At 30.7% G+C, this 18922-nt stretch overlaps 2 protein-coding genes across 13 annotated transcripts; one reads left to right on the top strand and one right to left on the bottom strand.

Annotated features, from left to right (window-relative positions):
* Window positions 1-502: 502 nt before the first annotated feature.
* Window positions 503-9038, top strand: LOC121123595 (DNA polymerase theta-like). The gene is given in 17 exon segments (XM_071890814.1): window positions 503-1469; window positions 1556-1665; window positions 1667-1805; window positions 2233-2542; window positions 2597-2812; window positions 2868-3010; window positions 3065-3225; window positions 3292-3454; window positions 3549-3722; window positions 3785-4831; window positions 5034-5314; window positions 6294-6451; window positions 6514-6963; window positions 7061-7404; window positions 7523-7714; window positions 7717-7968; window positions 8051-9038. Coding segments are annotated over 17 exon segments (5616 nt in total). The 5' UTR covers window positions 503-611; the 3' UTR covers window positions 8669-9038.
* A 450-nt stretch (window positions 9039-9488) lies between these two features.
* sra (RRM_RCAN_like domain containing protein Sra) lies at window positions 9489-14348 on the bottom strand. 12 transcript variants are annotated; one of them, XM_040717425.2, is made up of 7 exons: window positions 14019-14316; window positions 13877-13953; window positions 13706-13840; window positions 11114-11371; window positions 10836-11009; window positions 10616-10784; window positions 9698-10546 (listed from the first exon to the last, which is right to left on the bottom strand). In XM_040717425.2, the coding sequence occupies exons 4-7, from the start codon at window positions 11363-11365 to the stop codon at window positions 10383-10385; spliced, it is 759 nt and encodes a 252-aa protein (XP_040573359.1). In that variant the 5' UTR covers window positions 11366-11371; window positions 13706-13840; window positions 13877-13953; window positions 14019-14316; the 3' UTR covers window positions 9698-10382. The 12 variants fall into 12 exon arrangements, 11 of the variants coding, with proteins under 11 accessions (XP_040573358.1, XP_040573359.1, XP_071746725.1 ...); XM_071890624.1 differs by having other exon boundaries at window positions 14179-14245; XM_040717426.2 differs by having other exon boundaries at window positions 13706-13823; window positions 14019-14215.
* Between the last annotated feature and the right edge of the window lie 4574 nt (window positions 14349-18922).

Genomic DNA, 18922 nt, shown 5'->3' with positions numbered 1-18922 from the left:
GACTACTGATTTTTATAATACAAAAAAGACTTAAAGAGTACTCTTTATTCAATAAAAACATTAAATGATCTTTAATGTCTTATAAGTTATATTGTAAGTACTTACAACTCCTAAAGTCTAGGGTGTTATGAAGACTGAAGAGTATTTAATATTTCTTATTTAGAAAGAAATTAAACGATTCTCTAAAATTTATTCAATTATTTTCTGAACTTCAAAAAAATATCGAGTTCCCCAAGTCAAGTCGCAAGTCTTAAAATATGGGTTCGTATCCAAGCCCAAAAAGTCTAATAAGTTGTTTAAATCAACGAATTAATATTAATTTTGTTTCAGGAAGGATGGACATATATTAACTAACTATCCTATTTGTCTAGATTTGAAACCTGGCTATATAGGGATTTGAATAGGTTGTGAGAAGAAAGTGTGAACTCGTTCTGTGTGCGTATTCCGCACTCCGTTACCTATTCATGTTATTATTATGGAATTATAAAAAGATTGGCAGGATTGAATTTGAAAGAGTGAAAGATGACGTCATGTTTTTGTGCTAAAACATTTCAAATCTGAGATTTCAAATTCAAATTATTTATTTATTGCATTCTTATTTAATTTTTATTATGTCAACCAGATATTTGGGCAATGTTCCTCTTAAAACCCCAAAGACGATTCGAAAAAGAAAGCGGCGTGGACGAAGAAAGTGTATCGAACTCTCCTCGAACATTTCCATTCCTCTCACACCTGATTTGGATTCTTCATGCCTAGAGTTAAAGGAATGGGGATTGCCCCAAAGAGTTTTGGAGGGATATAAGTCATGTGGGATTACTCGAATGTTCGATTGGCAATCGGAATGCCTTCGCCAAGGAAAAGCTCTGGAAGGACGAAACTTGGTTTATTCGGCTCCTACTTCTGCAGGAAAGACTTTAGTGGCGGAAATCTTACTTTTAAAGCGAGTGATTGAATATAAAAAGAAGGGACTGTTCATACTTCCTTTTGTGTCTCTTGCCAGAGAAAAAATGAAGTCCTTACAGAAGCTATTAGGCGATTCCAATATTCGAGTGGAAGGCTTTATGGGCTCACAAGGACCGCGAGGAGGTCTGGCAAGAACGGAAATTGCAGTCTGTACCATTGAAAAGGCGAATTCTCTCCTCAACAGAGCCATGGAAGAAGGGAAAGGCCTCGAATCCATTGGTATTATAGTTGTCGATGAATTACATCTCGTTGGGGATTCCTCACGTGGATATCTTCTTGAATTAATGCTCACTAAAATTAGATATATTGCTCAAAATCACATACAAATCGTTGGAATGTCGGCAACGTTGCCAAATTTGGATCTCATTGCAGAATGGTTAGATGCGGATCTTTATGTTACTCATTTTAGGCCCACACCTCTCACGGAAATGATCAAAGTAGACAACGTACTTTACTCAAAACAGTTTGATAAGATCAAAGTTTTGAATTCTTTATCCTTTATCAAAGTAAGATATATTTATATATAAATTGATTAGGGGCACTATTAACTTACTTATAGTATTGTTTTATATTATTACACTATACTACAAAGGATATAAATTATCATTACTATACTTATTGGATGGGGGTTAATTACTATCCGAATAGGATAGGATGGAATGAAACGGATGTATTTTTGCATTTTGAGGCTTGGGCTAAGAAATTATTTGAACTTTTCAAATGTTTCATGTTTGCTTATAAGCATTAAAGGCAGCATTAATTTGGAAAGAAATTTCAATAAAGAAAAAAAGTCCACCATCACATTTTTTCGTACATCACCAAGCAAATTGATATTTTTTCAAGTTTGTATATAACTTATTTTCATCTAAATACTCTTACCTATATTTTGACACTAAAGTTAATTATGTTTAAGCTTACCCTTTGGTGTAAAAGTATTTTATATTTTTGAACCTAAGTAATTTTTTGGGGTGATCTAACTTGATAAGGAAAAAAACCTTATTACTCCTTATACTTAACAATTTAATGTATTGAATAAGTTATATAAAAAGTTATATTACATTTTTTCCTTTTAGTTTGAGGAGCTTTAATTTGTGTGATTAATCATTTAAATAAATTTGAAGAAACTTATAGGTTGATAGCCCTTAGTATGAGCAACATTTAAGTGTTCAAGTGAATTCATTTCAGAAAGTGCAGAGTAATTAACCAAAAACTACCCATTTGACCCTCCCTTCACCCTACTCAACTAAAAATATTTATTTTTTATTCTAGAACGATTCCGATTATTTAGTCCAACTTTGTTTAGAAACTGTTGTTGACGGGCATTCTGTACTAGTTTTTTGTCCTACAAAAAGTTGGTGTGAAAAAGTCGCAGAATCAATTGCTAAAGAGTTTTATAATATAGGCATGCCGAATAACAATCCCAAATCCGATGAATCTTCAAAGTATGGATCCTTGTTAAGAAAAGAATTAGACGGTATCAAATTAAAGGCAACTATTGAGAATCTTAAAAGAACTCCTGCTGGTTTAGATGGAGTTTTGGGTAAATCAATAGCATTTGCTGTTGCGTTTCACCATGCAGGTATGCATTTTAGTATGGGAGTCATTTTATATATTTTTTAAACGCCGGTAAAAGGTTTAACAATGGATGAAAGAGACATAGTTGAAAATTCTTTCAAACAAGGAGTACTGAGAGTTTTAGTTGCGACATCTACTTTGTCATCTGGCGTTAATCTTCCTGCAAGAAGAGTCATTGTTCGAAGTCCTTTTACTTATCGAAATCAATTGATTGATTCATTATCTTATAATCAAATGATTGGTAGAGCCGGACGAAAAGGGATTGATACACAAGGTAGTTTATGTTTTGACGAAAATGTATTCGCGATGATCATACTTCAAAATTTTAGGTGAAAGTATTCTATTTTGTAGAGAAAATGAGAGGCTGAAAGTGGAGGAATTGATAAATTCAAAACTTACTTCTGTTAAAAGCTGTTTAGTTCAAATAAAAGGAGACGATTTGTGCTCGTCAATGAAGAGAGCTATTTTAGAGGTATTAAGTTCTTCATCAGTCTGATTGTTTTGATTCTTAATTATGTTTTAATAGATAATTGCTGGAAATGTTGCTAAAAATAAGGATGAAGTTCATAGATATACTTCTTGTACAATGCTTGCTGCTTCATTAAGAAGAAATGGCACTCAGGATAGTGTTGCTCAAAATTCAATTACGAAATGTTTAGAGTTTTTAGAAAGAAATGAATTTATCAGGTGAGTAATTTTAATAAATTGCTTTAAAAGTAGTCTTCATTATAATTTGTATTCATTATTCATCAGAACCCAGGAGATTTCTTCCAAAGTTTCATATATTGCCACCCAATTAGGTCTGGCTTGTTTAGCATCATCATTATCACCTGATGAAGGACTTCAAGTATTTGATGAATTAAATAAAGCTAGAAAGTGTTTTGTTTTAGAGAATGAACTTCAAATTGTTTATTTAGTAAGTAATTATTAACAAAATATAAACATACCTGTATGTTGCAGTATTTAAGTCATAAAAATAGTATTTTGATTTTTTTTTTTTTTTTGATCAGCTAGTTCCTATTTACGCTGCCGTGTCTTGGCCTAATTTAGATTGGATGAACTATTTGACCATTTGGGAATCATTAAGTTCAGATCTCAAGAGAGTCGGTGAAATAGTTGGTATTGAAGAAAGATTTCTCATTCGTGCGATGAGAGGGACTGTTAATTATTCAGTGCCCAAACAGGTTTGTTTGTTGCTTAAATACTTTTTGCTAAATTTTTGTCTTACGTTAACAGTTAATTTCAGATCAAGTCAATGGCTACTCATCAAAGGTTCTATACTGCATTAGCCTTAAATGATTTAGTTAATGAGGTTTCACTGTATGAAGTGACAAAAAAATATGGAGCGTCCAAGGGAATGTTACAAAGCTTACAACAAGCAGCATCTACCTTTGCTGGTATGGTTACTGTTTTTTGTGCTCGATTGGGGTGGCATAATCTTGAATTGTTGGTCTCTCAATTTCAAAATCGCTTACAATTCGGCGTACAAAGAGAATTAGTCGACCTTTGCCGTTTATCCACTCTTAATGGGCATAGAGCTCGTATATTATATAATTCCTCTATCGATTCTGTTGCATCAGTTGCAAATTCTAGTCCTCATGTTATTGAAAACATTCTCATGAATTCTTGTCCGTTCGAGACTAAAAAAAGAAATGAAAACGAAAGTGAATTTGATGTCAAGGAAAGGCAAAGCATGCGAACCTTTTGGATAACAGGACTCAAAGGAGTCACAATTAAGGAAGGTTCCGAAATGATTGTTTCGGAGGCCAGAGTTTTATTACAAAAAGATCTTGGAATGGAGCTTAATTGGGGGCAAGTTCAAGAAGATTCATCAACTCTAAAAAGGGAATTGGAAACAAGCAGAGTTAATAGTTCTAAGAAAGTCAAACTATCTCCGAAAATCTTCCAAATTCCAAATACAGATATATTTGAAAAAACCAAGTTAATTTCCCCTTCACCTAGGCATGATACAAAATTCACTTCTCCTGTCATTGTTAAACCTTGTTCGGATAAGCTTTCCATGGAATTAAAGCATGTTAATAATAAGTTGGAAGCTGATTTTAACAATTCTAGTCTAAATATATCAAGTATTGTCGATGAAATATTTGAAGGAGACGAATTTTCAGCTATTAAACCAAAGAAGAACTTTGAAAAAAAAGATGACTCAGAAATGGACATGTTTGGCAACGAAGATGAAAATATATTTTTTGACTCATGGAACGTTGATGAAATGGAGCCTTGTGTAAAGGAAGTCACAAAAATAAATAATAAATCATGTCCTCGCACTCCAAAGGTAACAATTTAGTATATTTATATTGGTTAGGAGATAATTTATTATTTATTTTGAGTGGATTCACTTTCACACTGAGTATGTATTTGTTATTTTAGATAGTATTCACAGAGTTTGTAAATAAAGTATTTATTCTTTTTTTAATAAAATTACATAATCCATGTAAATTCAATTTAAAATAATAGTCAATAAATCTTATATATAGTATGATGCTTGTTCGGAAGAACTTGATTTGTGGGTATCATCCTCATCATCTTCTTCAAATGATGAAGATTCATTCTCAGATTCAATTATTAGCGATTCATTATTGGAGAAAGCTTTTAATTCTCATATGTCCGTTAATGAAAATGGTAAATCCATTTTTAAAAATTCCAAGAAAAATGATAGTCGTCAACTCTTAGAAGCTCAAGAAGACAAAAATACAAAGGAAAATCCACGGGATCATAAGAAATTGAATATAATCGATGTATGTTCAACTCAAGGAATGTGATTATTTATATTAATTTGATTCTATGTGATATATTGTAATTTTTATGTTTCAAGTTTCTTTGTCAAATAATGCACATTCATTTCCTAACATTTTTAAAGATCTTCTATACGTTTTATATCTACTTTATCTAATAAAGTTAAAGACTTTACTGAAAAAGTCATCTTCAAATATGATATTTGAAGATAACTTTATTTGTAAAAAAATTCCAGTTTGGACAAAAAACTTTGTTAGGCTACTGTTTTTGGGACTGCATAATTGTTTCATTTAGTATCTAAAAAAAATTTTTTTTTTTAATCGAAGATCATCAAAAGGGTATCTTATTAACACGAGAACCACGCAACTTTCTTAATACCTAAATTGACCGCTACTTTCAAATCCTGTTTATTTGTATATATTCAAAGGATGTAATTATACATCATTTTTACAACTACATATATACGATCGATATCACAAAGTAAAAACTTAAAGTTCACAAAAATTTTGATATCAACGAATCCTCATCATATAATACAGAAAAAAAAATTAACGGTTATTTTTTTTTGGCTAAAATGTTTAATTTCTACTGAAATAAGTCATTTCCAATTATTTGTTAGCAAATAAAGGTTATTGGCTGTGTGAAAGCATTTATGAGATATAAAGCAAGTCTAAGATGAATTGACAATAAAATTACGACTTTATTCAGAAAAAAACTGTCAGTTTGACCGCTTTGCTATTTTAGTGTTAAAATTTTCGCAAATCACGTTTTTATAGTTGCTTATAAATAAAGAGAATCCACTAAAAACTCATCCATTGATGATCCTTCACCAATAATGTAAATTTATTCATAAAAATGTATTGGATAATTTAAATATTTAATAGCAATTAATCTAATTACAGATATTTTTCGAGAATTCAGCAAGGAAATAATGGAAGTTAGTGGACCTTTAGCTTTTTCAGTTGCAGTATCTAAGCATGTTCCTAATACTAAAAATAAAGGAATTGGCAAAATATTTGTGAAAGAAACTCAAAAAAGCATCAGTCCTACTTAAACTTGATTACAGTTGTAAGTATGGGATTAGTGATTGATGGTGTTTCCTTTTCATGGGATTTAAATAGTGATACTTATTTTCTTTCTCTTAATTCAAACCATTCAAGTAAGACAAAATCAGAGAATGTATACATTACTTCTGTATATATTATAAAATTATTTATCTAGATCCAAATGATACAATTTGTCCTCCGACTCAAGATTCTAGGATATCTATTTTAGAAAGACTAGAACTACTAAGAAATATTTTTTCAAATCTCAAGCACTTTGTTAGCTTTGATATTAAGGACCAGTTAAAAGTGTTATTTTTGGGAACGGGTATATGGTTAAAAACTAATGGAGAAACTATTATAAAAGATCCCAAAGTCGCATCTTGGTTATTGAATCCGGGAGGAAAGGAAAAAACACTCTCTTCTCTCATCATGGAATTTTCTCCGATGTTTGCTCCTATTTTGAATACCATTGGTTCGCACAAGGGCTCTGGTAGTATAAGTCTCTTTAAAGAATCAACTAATTCTTCCAGAAGTAGGTCTCTTACCGAGGTTCTTTTATCTAAACATCTAATGTTGGATATGGAAAAAGTTATAATTAGTAATGGCTTGCAAAAAAGTTTCATTGGTAAATTTCTTTATTTGAATACGCTAAATTTGTTGTTCGATTAGTTTACATTATAATGAATAAACCAAATTCTAATTGAAATTCCTGTTGTTTTTAGAAGTTGAAATGCCTGCAATCCTATCATTTCTAGCAATGGAGTTGAATGGTGTTGGTTTCAGTGAAGAAGAGTCTATTTTACAGAAGGATCTTATTATAAAAAGAATGGAAGAATTGGAGAAAATGGCTTATAAATTAGCTGGTAGAAACTTTTCTCTCACTTCCTCAGATGACCTTATAAAAATTCTTTATTTTGAACTTAAACTACCTCCAAATGGAACCAATATCAGTGCTAGAAAAGCCGTACTATCCACAAACAAAGAAACGTTGATAAAATTGAAAAAGTATCACAAATTGCCTGAGATAATTTTAGAATGGAGAAAATTGAATGCATCTGTTACGAGGGTATTTTGGTTTTATTTCTGTTCTACTGATTTTAATACTCTTCAAGATTTGACTTACTTTTAATGGTGTGCATCCCTCTTAGGCTTACAAAAAATAATAATTTTTATTGCTTTTCTAGGTCGTATTCCCTATGCAAAGAGCTAAATCACGTCACAAAGGACTTGAAATGGATAGAATTTACACAATTGTTCTGACCAACACTTCTACAGGTAGAATTTCACTGGTGGAACCTAATATTCAAAATATACCAAAGGATTTCGAAATCGATATAAAAATTCATCATTCCATGAACATTCTTTTAGAATGTCTTCCGATAAGACTTTAGAAAGTGTAGCGCAATTTTTAAATTCAGATGTATCCTCCCATGAAACATACAAAGTTAGCATGAGGCACTCCATAATAGCTTCACAAGATTCTTTGATTATAGCGGCGGACTATTCCCAATTGGAGCTTCGAATATTAGCCCATTTGTGTGGAGATATTAAGCTGAAAAATATTTTAAACAATGGTCAGGATGTATTTAGATTGATAGGATCAAAATGGAAAAGAAAAGACGCTACAGAGGTGAATGCTTGGTTTTAACTTTATTAACCATACGCATATTTTTTAGTCTTTCTTTAATATTGATATGTATCATTTTCTTCAGATTACAGATAATGAACGACAAGAAGCCAAAAAAATGTGCTATGGTATTTTGTATGGTATTGGATGTAAAGCTCTTGGGGAGCAATTGGAAGTTACGGAAGAAGAAGCTAGCATTTTTATGAGTGATTTCAAGGATACTTTTCCTCAGATTCGTTCTTTTATAGATACTACTATTAGAAACTGCCGCGAGAAGGGTTTTGTTCAAACAATGACAGGTAGGAGACGGTATCTTCCAAATATATCCGCTTCCAAAGGAGATCCAAGTGCATCCTATATCATTTCTCATGCAGAGAGACAAGCGGTCAACACGACAATACAGGGCTCTGCTGCAGATCTCGTTAAGATGGCTATGATAAATATTAACAGTAATCTCACGCAATTGTATATGGATTATACAGCTCCTTTAAGGGCAGAGGCTCATCGCACCCCTTTAAAAGGAGGCTTCTTCATTTTACAAATACATGACGAACTATTATATGAAGTTGCATCGAAATGTGTTTCTGATGTTGCAAGAATAATTAAAAATGGAATGGAAAAGACTTGTAAGCTCTCAGTTGCAACTCCAGTCAATATAAAAGTCGGACCCTCTTGGGGCACCTTGCGAACGTATACATTTTAAGTAGGAACCTTGCTCTCTTTTTTAGATCTTCTATATTAAATAATTGGAAATCGGAAACATTACTATTTTTTTTACTCTTATTGTAAAATTCAAAGACCCTAATCCCTTTATTGCTACATAATTTTTGAAATGATTTAGTTAAATTTAAATGCATCAAATTTGTATTAAATCCCTTTTTGTGTGATGAATAATATTCATTTCATTCTTTGGCGTTTCTATATTGAGTTTTGAAATCAGTAATTAATAATTAATTATTGTTAAATAATATGGATATATTCTGCTTTTCATGTTTACAACTTTAGAAATTTTACGTGTATTATACATTTATTATAGTATATGTCTTATTTCTCACATTAAATTTTATCTAACCATAAGGGAATTATTATAAACAAGTTGTCCGCAGGGGGTAGGCTGACGGAGCAATCCCCCCCCCCATATCCAAAAATTTAATTCTTCAAGAAACATTTCAAAAAATTTCATTTTCTGTAATTAGTTGTAGATTTCTGAAATTATTTTCCAAAAAAATTAATTTTTTCTGAATAGCTGTGGACTTGTGAAATTTTTTGTGAATAGTTGTGAATTTTTGATTTTTTTTCAAAAAAAATTAATTTTTGTTAATAACTATGGATTTTGAATTTTTTTTACAACAAAATTACAAAAACCAAGCAACTCCCTACCAAAAAAAAAGTATATATATATAATCTTGCGCACGCCCCTCATAAAGCTAAATATAGTTCCATTTTCAATAAAATGTTCTTGTGGGTAAAAATTAGGGTAACTATTTGTTTGTAATATGTAATATTTAGAAGATCAATTATAATAGGGTTTAAAATAATATATTATAAACTTTAGTTTAAGTCTTATCGCAGTCCTTACATAGAGTATCTTTAAATTCAATAATATAATGATGGTTTTTATACAGATGGAGAAAAAAGAATCATAAGGGGGACCTCTGATGATTAAGATTTGAAGTTGGTTTACCATGAATATAACTTATATATATTTTAACTTGAACAAAGAGAAACGATATACTTAAATAAACTTTTATTTCTATAATTAATTAGTTTCACAATTAAATTCTCAAAAAATCAATTAAACAAAGTCGCTCACCTGAAAACAAAACTTAAAAAAAACAAATATTTAATTAACAATGTAATATCTGCAATTAATCTTCTAATTATATCTGACTTGATTATATGGTGTACTGCATTTGACTAGAAAAATTAAAATGAATAGTATTTAAGTACTTATAAAAATGCATCTAAGGCTTTTTGAAGAATGTAAATGGCAACATTGAAATATTTGACTATGTTAATTGATTTCTAAAAAAAACATTATTTTTTTAAGTGTTTAATTGTATGAATATATATATGTATATATATATACATTATTAAAAATACATTTTTTTGTTTTTTGAAAAAATAGGTCGTATACAACTTTTAATTTCGTTTTGATGAAAGAAACAATAATATGGAAATAATTAAATGATGTAGTTTCTCTACAGATATGTTAATCACAAAGCTTTCTTGAAGCTTGTATTTTTTTTTTTTTTTTTAAAAAAAAATATACTTGAATAATGACCTCTTTCTCTTTGAATATTTGAGAAAATATATATATATATAAAAATGAATTATTTGACATCTGCATCCTAATGACAAATTAAAATGAAGAAACACAGAAAATAATAGTAATTATATAATAATATAAACCAAAACTAATCAAGGGAGGACTTTCTTTCGGGACATTTGGTTTGCTGTATTTTCATTTTTGAGGAAGAAGAAAGTCCTTCTCCGCATACATCCACTGTAATGGAAGGAGTTGAAATGCTCTTCCCTAGGACCGTTACCTCTTTGGAAGGTTGTAATTCATAGTTTTCACCTAATTTGTAGGAAATAAAATACGTGGGACTGATTCAAAAGCAAACAATGAAATAGGGGATAATCCTACCAGGAGTGAGCTGAGATACTGCAGCAATAAGATCCATATTCACGACAGGTCTATCCTCCCTTGCTGTTTCCCACCCAACCGGTGGACTACTTGGCGGTGAAATTAAAAATTGTTTTTCTAAGGGAGGGACAGCTAGAAATGCGTCTTCATCGGCTCTCGTAGACAAAACCTAAGGAAGAGTCATTTATATAATATTGAGTTCATACTATTTCATAGATACTTGTAAAAAGAAGCAATGAATAATTTTGCTTCCAACAGGAGTATTGTGAAGATGAGTTTTTGCCTGTAAAGCAGACACATGATTACCATAGCCGATGCGAATTCTTCTAAAACTTCTTAAATAATGGAATGTAGCACTTTGTCCAAATTCTCGAAACATATTTTCAAAATTGGCCTAAATCAAAGTAAAAAAACAATACCGCATATTAACAAAAGAATAAATATGTTTACTTTATTTTTAAACATAAACAATTAATTAATAAAATACAATGTATGCACCTTTATATCTTCGTTGTCGAATACTGTTGTGTCTACATTAGTAACTATTAATGACTTTGGTAGTTCAGATTCTTCATTCATGGTGTTGAGGGAAGTGGATTCACTTTCATTCCTAGGACTTTCTCCATCTCCACTTATATTGAGTCCCTGTGTGGACATAACGAGCATATCCTCTGCATCATCATAAGAATCAAATGAATCTTGGTCCATACTGTTTGCTGGATGACCTGAGCGTAAGGTATGTCCTCTCATCGTAGCCTGACAAATTCATGATATAAAATAGTAGGTACACTTAAAGTTTGTAAAATCAAATATATAAAGTTATCATTATCATTACTATCTCCTACTATTCAAATCAAGAACTATTTTTTGATCTATTTTAACAGCGGGAAAGTGTTGTATTGTAGGGGATTTAATCGGTTTATTATTGAAGGGATGAAATAATAACATAAGAGGTTGTTTTATAATGAAAAGTGTGAAAGTCAATGGTGCTCTATGATCGAAATTCACAATATATCAACCGGGTCTCAAAATTGGGCACGATTTGTGAAGTCTGAACAATAGCTAGTTAACGTTAATAAACAAACGGCAAATATTTCTTCACTATTTATCTTTATTTTAATGTTAACTATGTAAGGTATTACAAACAAGGAGTTTAACTTTGAAGTATTCAAACCATGTTGTAACAACGTCATTTTGAGATAATGATTTTCAAGAGCATGCTACATAATCCCCAGTATGTTTACTGATTACATACCATTGAAAGATAAATCTTCAACTTTTGAAATAATGTATTGTTGTATATATACATGAATACATAATTTAATATGCAAGTATTGTTAAATATGATAATTAACTACAAAAAGACTCTTAATCAATTCTAGGATATAAAATATAATCAATAGATGGAGCTTTTTTTATACGCAGGAGATTACATAAGTGAATATATATTAATGGTTTTCATACTTGTAGGTACATAAGGCCACTCAGTATTGTAGGGGGGCCTACAAATCTTGTCATCCCATAGCTCTATCATTAGGCTAAGACGTGTACATACGATTTCCCAATATATATCATAATGTATTTATATACAAAAATAATATAAATCGATTTAGCTACTAAACATATGATAAAATCAGCATGTTAGACAAAAAATTATTAATTATAATTTGTCATGAAACTTGTACAAAAAGTCGACCAATTACGCAGGTCAACTTTTGAAACATATATTTCAATAAGTTCTTAATATAATAAATGTTATCTTCTTTGATAAATTACGAACCTTTGTTCATGATTTTGTTTGTTATTATTATGTTCTCAATGCTGTATATACTATAAAAAAAGTTGTGAACTTCTGAATAATGTAAATGACAAAATGTCAAGAGACTATTGTGATCAATACATATTCTACCAAACAATGTTTTGTTATTACGCACAATATACAACGACCATGAGTCAAACATGGGATGTATACCTCATTGTGCATTCAATTCCCTTTGTCTTTATAATTTCAGAATCAAGGAGATTACATTGAACTGCTCTTCTCCAAGTTGAGGCTGATGTAAATGAACTACATAATAGGATTCTCGTCTAAAATAAGATTCTTAATTTTTTTATGTACATTTCTATGTCTTCAATAAAAGAATATGTATTTATAAATTAATGTGCATTGCTGCTTCATGTATGGAAATAAGGAAATTATTTTTATATATCATGTATACAATACATACATGATTAAATATATATGTATGTAGATATATATATATACAAAGAGATAAAACTCGATGAAATACATTTTTAAAGAAAACACACATTTTCTTTAAAGTCCATTTGTAATCTGCTAATTGAGAGAAATACTATAGGAGATAATAATTTTATCTTTAAATGAAATCTTAATAGATACAATATAAATATATATTAAGTCAGGGGTTGCCAACGGGTGGGTCACATTCCCTTAGGATAGTAATTCCCAATCTTTTCATCAGTGTGGAGCCCTATAGCATTTGTTTAATATCTTGCACTACATAAAGTATCTAGAAACAAATGTTTCATTTATGTAACTCCTAGCGGAGTACAAGGCCTCTGAGAAACTATGGCTGGAAATCATTGCCCCAAGGGATCGCACATATTGGGTCGCTCAGCAAATACTTATTAGAGGATGTTAATTTAAGATGTATCTCTATTTCAGTGAAGATGAAAGGAAAATGATAACAAATTTGTTATTGGCGGGTTAATCCATTGGGATTTTGAAACCTATAAGGGTGAATAAGTGAGGAACCACTTAATTAACCATTGTAACTCTTTTCGGAATATTAATAAACTAATAAATGGAATGAACCCTCTTAAATTTTAGGTATCGCATCCCATCAGAACAAAACAAAAGATATCTACAAACAAAAAACCACCATTGAGAATGGTTTCCTATATTATATAGTTTTTCTTACTTATTTGGAATGAGAAAGCTCCTATTGTTAATAAGAAATAAGACAAAATTTATATAATACGCCGAATGATAACATAATCAATTAAGAGTATACAAAAAGGGAGTAGTGCATTTTATTAATAATTAACTATAGGTATCCATATACGTACTTGTAAATTGACCTCATCAAAAAATTGTGAACAACATAAAAATACTGGACATTTTGAGAGGGAAACGAATTATGTACAACTTGCATATTAAATGTTGGCTTCACATAACAAAAATTTCCTATTGGCGCAAGAAGACTACAAAATTGATGATCTACATAATTAATCATATACTTTGTTCATTAAAAGATAAGTGTGTGAGAGAGGCAGGGAGTGAGTGAGTGAGGGATTGACACAAATTTGGATCTTACCTATAAAAAAAAGATGTTGGAAACACTGTGAAATGGATTCAATAGCGATTTAGAGAGAATAATACTAAATGGGACTATCAAAAAAGATGTGGAGGCAAGTATTGTATTTGAACTGTTAATATTATAAAAAGAATTTCATGGATATCTCGACAATCAGAGTCAAAGGACAGGAACATGTACACTTAAGGACTAAATGAAAAAGAGGTTTTTTTTTCCCTCTCCTACTTCTACTTCTCACTCCTCTCCTCTCCTTCTCCCAATTGAGTTTGATAGCCTTCAAGCCGCACTTTCCAAATCAATGACTCTCTTTTTATATATTATAATAATACTGAACCTAAGCAAGGATAGTTAATGTCGTCTTCCTTGACGTCATTTCTTACTTCTCTTTTGACGTCAAATGCAAAAAAAAAAAATCTCCAAACTCTAGTATTTAGTACTATATAAATATAGTTTTATTATTTAGATATTAAATACAACACAAGCGCCAAGGTTATCAACACGAAAAATTACAGTGTGTCTTTTGTTAGCTGTTTTTCTTTTTCTAATTGTCTTATTATTATCCTACTTTTTACTAATATACATAAATGAAAATAATATGATCAGTATGCTAAAAAAAAAAAAAGAAACCGATAATAATGTGCGTGGTCACCCTGACAATTTGAAGAATCTTTGGGAGAAACAAGAACAGCATAGCTATCATGATGTTTCATTAAATCTGCTGCGAGCAGTCATGAGATGGAGGGAATAAATATATATCCCACTCCGTTTCTAGCAATGATATAGCAGGAACTACTCCGATGTCGATCCTCAATTATACTCCGAGTCTAAGAAAGCCTTGTTACTTATAACTCCCAATAAATCCTCAGTTTACTTTTCGTCATTCAAGCTCTAGTGATTACTTTATACTTTGATGTTCTCTCTTCAAAAATAATGATAATAGTTTTGGAAAATAAAAAACATCTATTCAGGTAGCATCTACAAAAAGCCTTCTATTATCATATTTATTATGCCAATACTAACGCAGTGTTTTTATTTTATTATCAAATAACATGCTGCTGAACTCAAATAGGGGGGGAGACAATATCAGTTGTTACAATCCCTATAAGATGTGCTGAAAAAATTGGGCCACCTTAATTCCTATGTAGCCCATAAAATATATTTGATCTGTCTATACCATCAAAGTTTAAAACTTAGTGTTTCAATATCATGACTCATGAGTGGGATCGGCATTCGAATAAAATGTGAAACATTTTTTTTTTACTTCCAGAGATTTACTTATTGTAAAATATCAAGTAGTGGCGTCAAATAGGGATGGGATGGTAAGGTATGCCAACTCCTTAGAAACTGTCTATAGAAAACATTTTAATAAATTAAAATCATATAAAACTTTTTTCAATTAATTGCTAGAATTTGTCGTACCTTAGTATTGGCTGAACAACCTCTATATTTGTATATAATTTTGCTTCCATAATAATGTAGTTGCGCTCTCGTTCAACTTTCACAGAAGGGTGGAGGGGTTGGCTTAATATTACTGGGGCTCACAAGTTTTGAAATTAATTCTGCGTTATATTTTTATGTGACCTCATCATTATTATGACGGCATTCAACGTCATATTTTTAATTAAGGTCTGACGAATGAAGAATAGGAATATACTAATATAGTATAGGCTTAAAAAATATGATAATTGAGGATTGGGTTCTATTTGTAATTTATGCCGGAACAAAAATGTTATTTCATTATATTCATACCTTTATAGGGCTTTATGAATGCAATGTGAACTGCTTTGTTGAATGATACGTGAAAAGTGCAATATGTGGCGTGAAAGCGTGAGATTGATTATAAATTTGTAGTGTTCCTCTTAATGTCATCCTTAACTCCTTCTAGTACCCTTCGTTTCGGGGATAAACTGCTGGGTAGTTTGGGATCAGGGTGCCTCAGGTCCATAATTGTAGGAGAAAATGATTTTGTAGAGAGGCAAGTTCGATTTGGCCTGAATATATCTATTTGCAAATCATAACTTTTATACTTATATTTCCCAAAATTCCAATTATATTTAATGGAATCATGGTAAGTTTGCAAAAAGAAAAAAATGAAGAAGCAGTTGCCCCACACATCATATCAGTGATAAGTGATGCTGTTTCAATATTGGTACTTTTTGGGTCAGTTGTACCAACTCCACATAAATATAAGTTTTTAAATAAAAGATAATTTAATACACACTTAATACCAACTGGGTCAGATAGACTCAAATCTCGCGGGAAGGCATAAATTTAAGTCAGGGTATTTTTTTAGCTCGCCCGTTTGTTTGGAGTTAACAAACTGAAGACTAAATTTTCTTATGCTGAGCTGTTGTTATTATTATTTAATTTCTGAGGAGTGAACCTCCTTTTCCTACTACATTCAAAACCTAATTGAACATTTGTGTGTGCTAATAAAAGACGGAGAATAACCTTGATGATTTGTTGCTGAATTAAGTTATAATTGTAAGTACTTCTTTGATTAGAATTGAGGATAGACATCGGATTAATCTATGCTAATGCCTTTGTTTATTTCGTTCTCCCTTATTACACCTGATTGTAGCTGATCTAATCAAACGTCATGACAGCTAAGCTGCTCTCCTCTAAAACATTCTTCAAATACTCAGGGTTGCCCCCCTGTTTATTCTCAGTTTCTTTTTTTTTTAACATACCCAAAATACACACGATTTTCATCACTAATTATAAGGAAATACAAAATAAACTTATTTTCTCTCACAATTAAAAATTTTATAAAAATTTTTTACATTATTAAGAAAAAAGAACAGGCCCGTGACTACGGAGGGGAGGGGTATTATACCTCCCTGACTATAATTTTGTCGAAAATAAACGTTTTTTGACAATTCTTTTAATCGTCAAAATTTTAAAATTAACAATATTCTGTATTCAAAATTATATTTGTAAAGTTTTGCCAAAAGGCATAGCTGACTATTATTTTTGTACATACTATAAATTATTCATTAATATTAATGCTATACACCCACGTGGCTCTCAAGTTTTGAAATAGGTTTGTCGTGAGATTTTTTTAGACATACTGCCTGACGTCATTAGTGTAATCACGCTATTTAACCGGACTCTCAAATCTGTTTAATACACTTAATTTGCTAAATGAAAAATTACGTATTCAAACAAAAATACGCCAATTACGTGAGACTTCAGACCCTGCACCGATGTTGAAAATGAAATTAAAAATATGTTGCTCAATAGCAAAATAATAAAACGAAGACAAAATAATAAATAGTAAGTCCCCATGAGTCATTACTCAATGATACCTTAAATCTTAAGATGAATAAAATCTAAATGAATGATAAATTTAAATATTCACTCATAATAATATAAAATATTCATAGTCATAGATGAAAATAATAGGTTCTTGTAGTCGCTACTTGAATAGGTGTTTTTTTATTTTCATAAGCTGTTATTATTATTCTTAAAGAGAGAACAAGTACGGTTGAAAGTGTGGAACTTTTTTTTCCCAATTTCGATTTTTTTAAAGAAAAAAAGACAAATTTGTTGTATATGGAAGTAAAGCTGATGTAAATCTCATGGTCAAAGTTGTTTGTTGTAAGGTACGATAGTATTAAAATAATTTATGTATGTGTCTGATTTCGGTTCATCCCGCCTGACAAAACAATGATAAAAACTTTAAAAACTGAATCAGATGCAGACTTAAGATAGTTGTTCAGAATTCTGAGTTACGTACGCAGAGCTATTTTTCATTCTGATCCGACTAGATTCCTGGGCTCTGGAGGGCAAGTTTGTTTTTCGCTAGTGATTTATTTCATAAAACAAGATTGATTCCCCGTGTCTCAAAGTTTTTTATGGAATGGGTCGTCGATTCGAAAATGCACCCAAAAATTTAAAATTCTAATTAAAGAAATATTGTACTGACGGAAAAGGGAGAACGTATATTAAATACGAATTAAAAAAGGGAAATTGGTAAATGACGGAAGAAAAACATTAGCGAGTTAGACTTAGTATGTAGCTTCATTATGGTTGAAGGAAGAACATATTTATAATTTTTATGTTGTATATCGACAATTTTTACTAAATTATGTCGTTATTTAAAGCATTAATAAAATTATTCGGAATAAAATATATAATACGGGAATTGTCTTTAAAATAATTCTATTCTAATAGTCTTGGAGACCGCCACAGAAGATTTCATCCCATAAGGTACAGAAGGGTTGACTCCTTAATATTACTTATGTCACTTCAAACATTATTTATTTATTTTTGTCAGCCTGACCCTCCACCCTACTGGGTCTTGTCTCAAGACCCCTCCAAAAATAGCCTCTGGTCGGGTTTTTTGAACCATAAGATATATGGACAAAACTTGCGCCAATGTTAATATGTTAGGACATCATAAAATAAACTTTCTGTCAGAAAAGAAAATGATCATTAATTTATCATTGATAACATGCAATCATATAATTAATAGCTTGCAATACTTATGGACACAATTGAAGCATTTCATTTGAATAAAGTAGTGATACATCTAATATTCTATTTGCACTGAGTAGATAATATGGGTTTCAGTCATTTTAAATTAAATTTTATAACTAAAAACCAAACATTTAATATTAAATTTAAAGCATTGGTAAAAAATGAAGAAATGCATCTGTCAACTCTATTTCTTACTATTATTCTAGCCATATAAAGAAAGGGCTGAATGATGTTATTGGCTATATTGATATGTACGTACGTACTACTACTACTTATGTGTATATTCTCTTCAGGACGCAGGTATATAATTTATTTTTATATTCTTATATAATATATAGATCGGGCCTTTTCTCTTAGAAAGAAAGGTTGAGAGATGCAATGAAGCTGTTTTTTATTTGAACTCCATACGATATACAATGCTGTGTGTAACTAATTTTAGTATTCCAGATCATGATTGTTTAGAAAATTTTATTCAAATAATATGAGC

Source organism: Lepeophtheirus salmonis, chromosome 8 (assembly GCF_016086655.4).
Source record: "Lepeophtheirus salmonis chromosome 8, UVic_Lsal_1.4, whole genome shotgun sequence".
NCBI lineage: Eukaryota > Metazoa > Arthropoda > Copepoda > Siphonostomatoida > Caligidae > Lepeophtheirus > Lepeophtheirus salmonis.
Note: the sequence above shows the minus strand (reverse complement) of the source record. Positions and strands in the feature narration are given on the sequence as shown.

Excerpts from the sequence above, each read along its gene's own strand:
- sra (XM_071890620.1), bottom strand. The coding sequence starts at position 11,924 with ATGTATATATACAACAATACATTATTTCAAAAGTTGAAGATTTATCTT. Across the intron at positions 11,010-11,113 it reads TCGACAACGAAGATATAAAG|GCCAATTTTGAAAATATGTT; the intron begins GTGCATACATTG and ends ACTTTGATTTAG. Across the intron at positions 10,785-10,835 it reads TTCATTGCTTCTTTTTACAA|GTTTTGTCTACGAGAGCCGA; the intron begins GTATCTATGAAA and ends ACTCTTCCTTAG.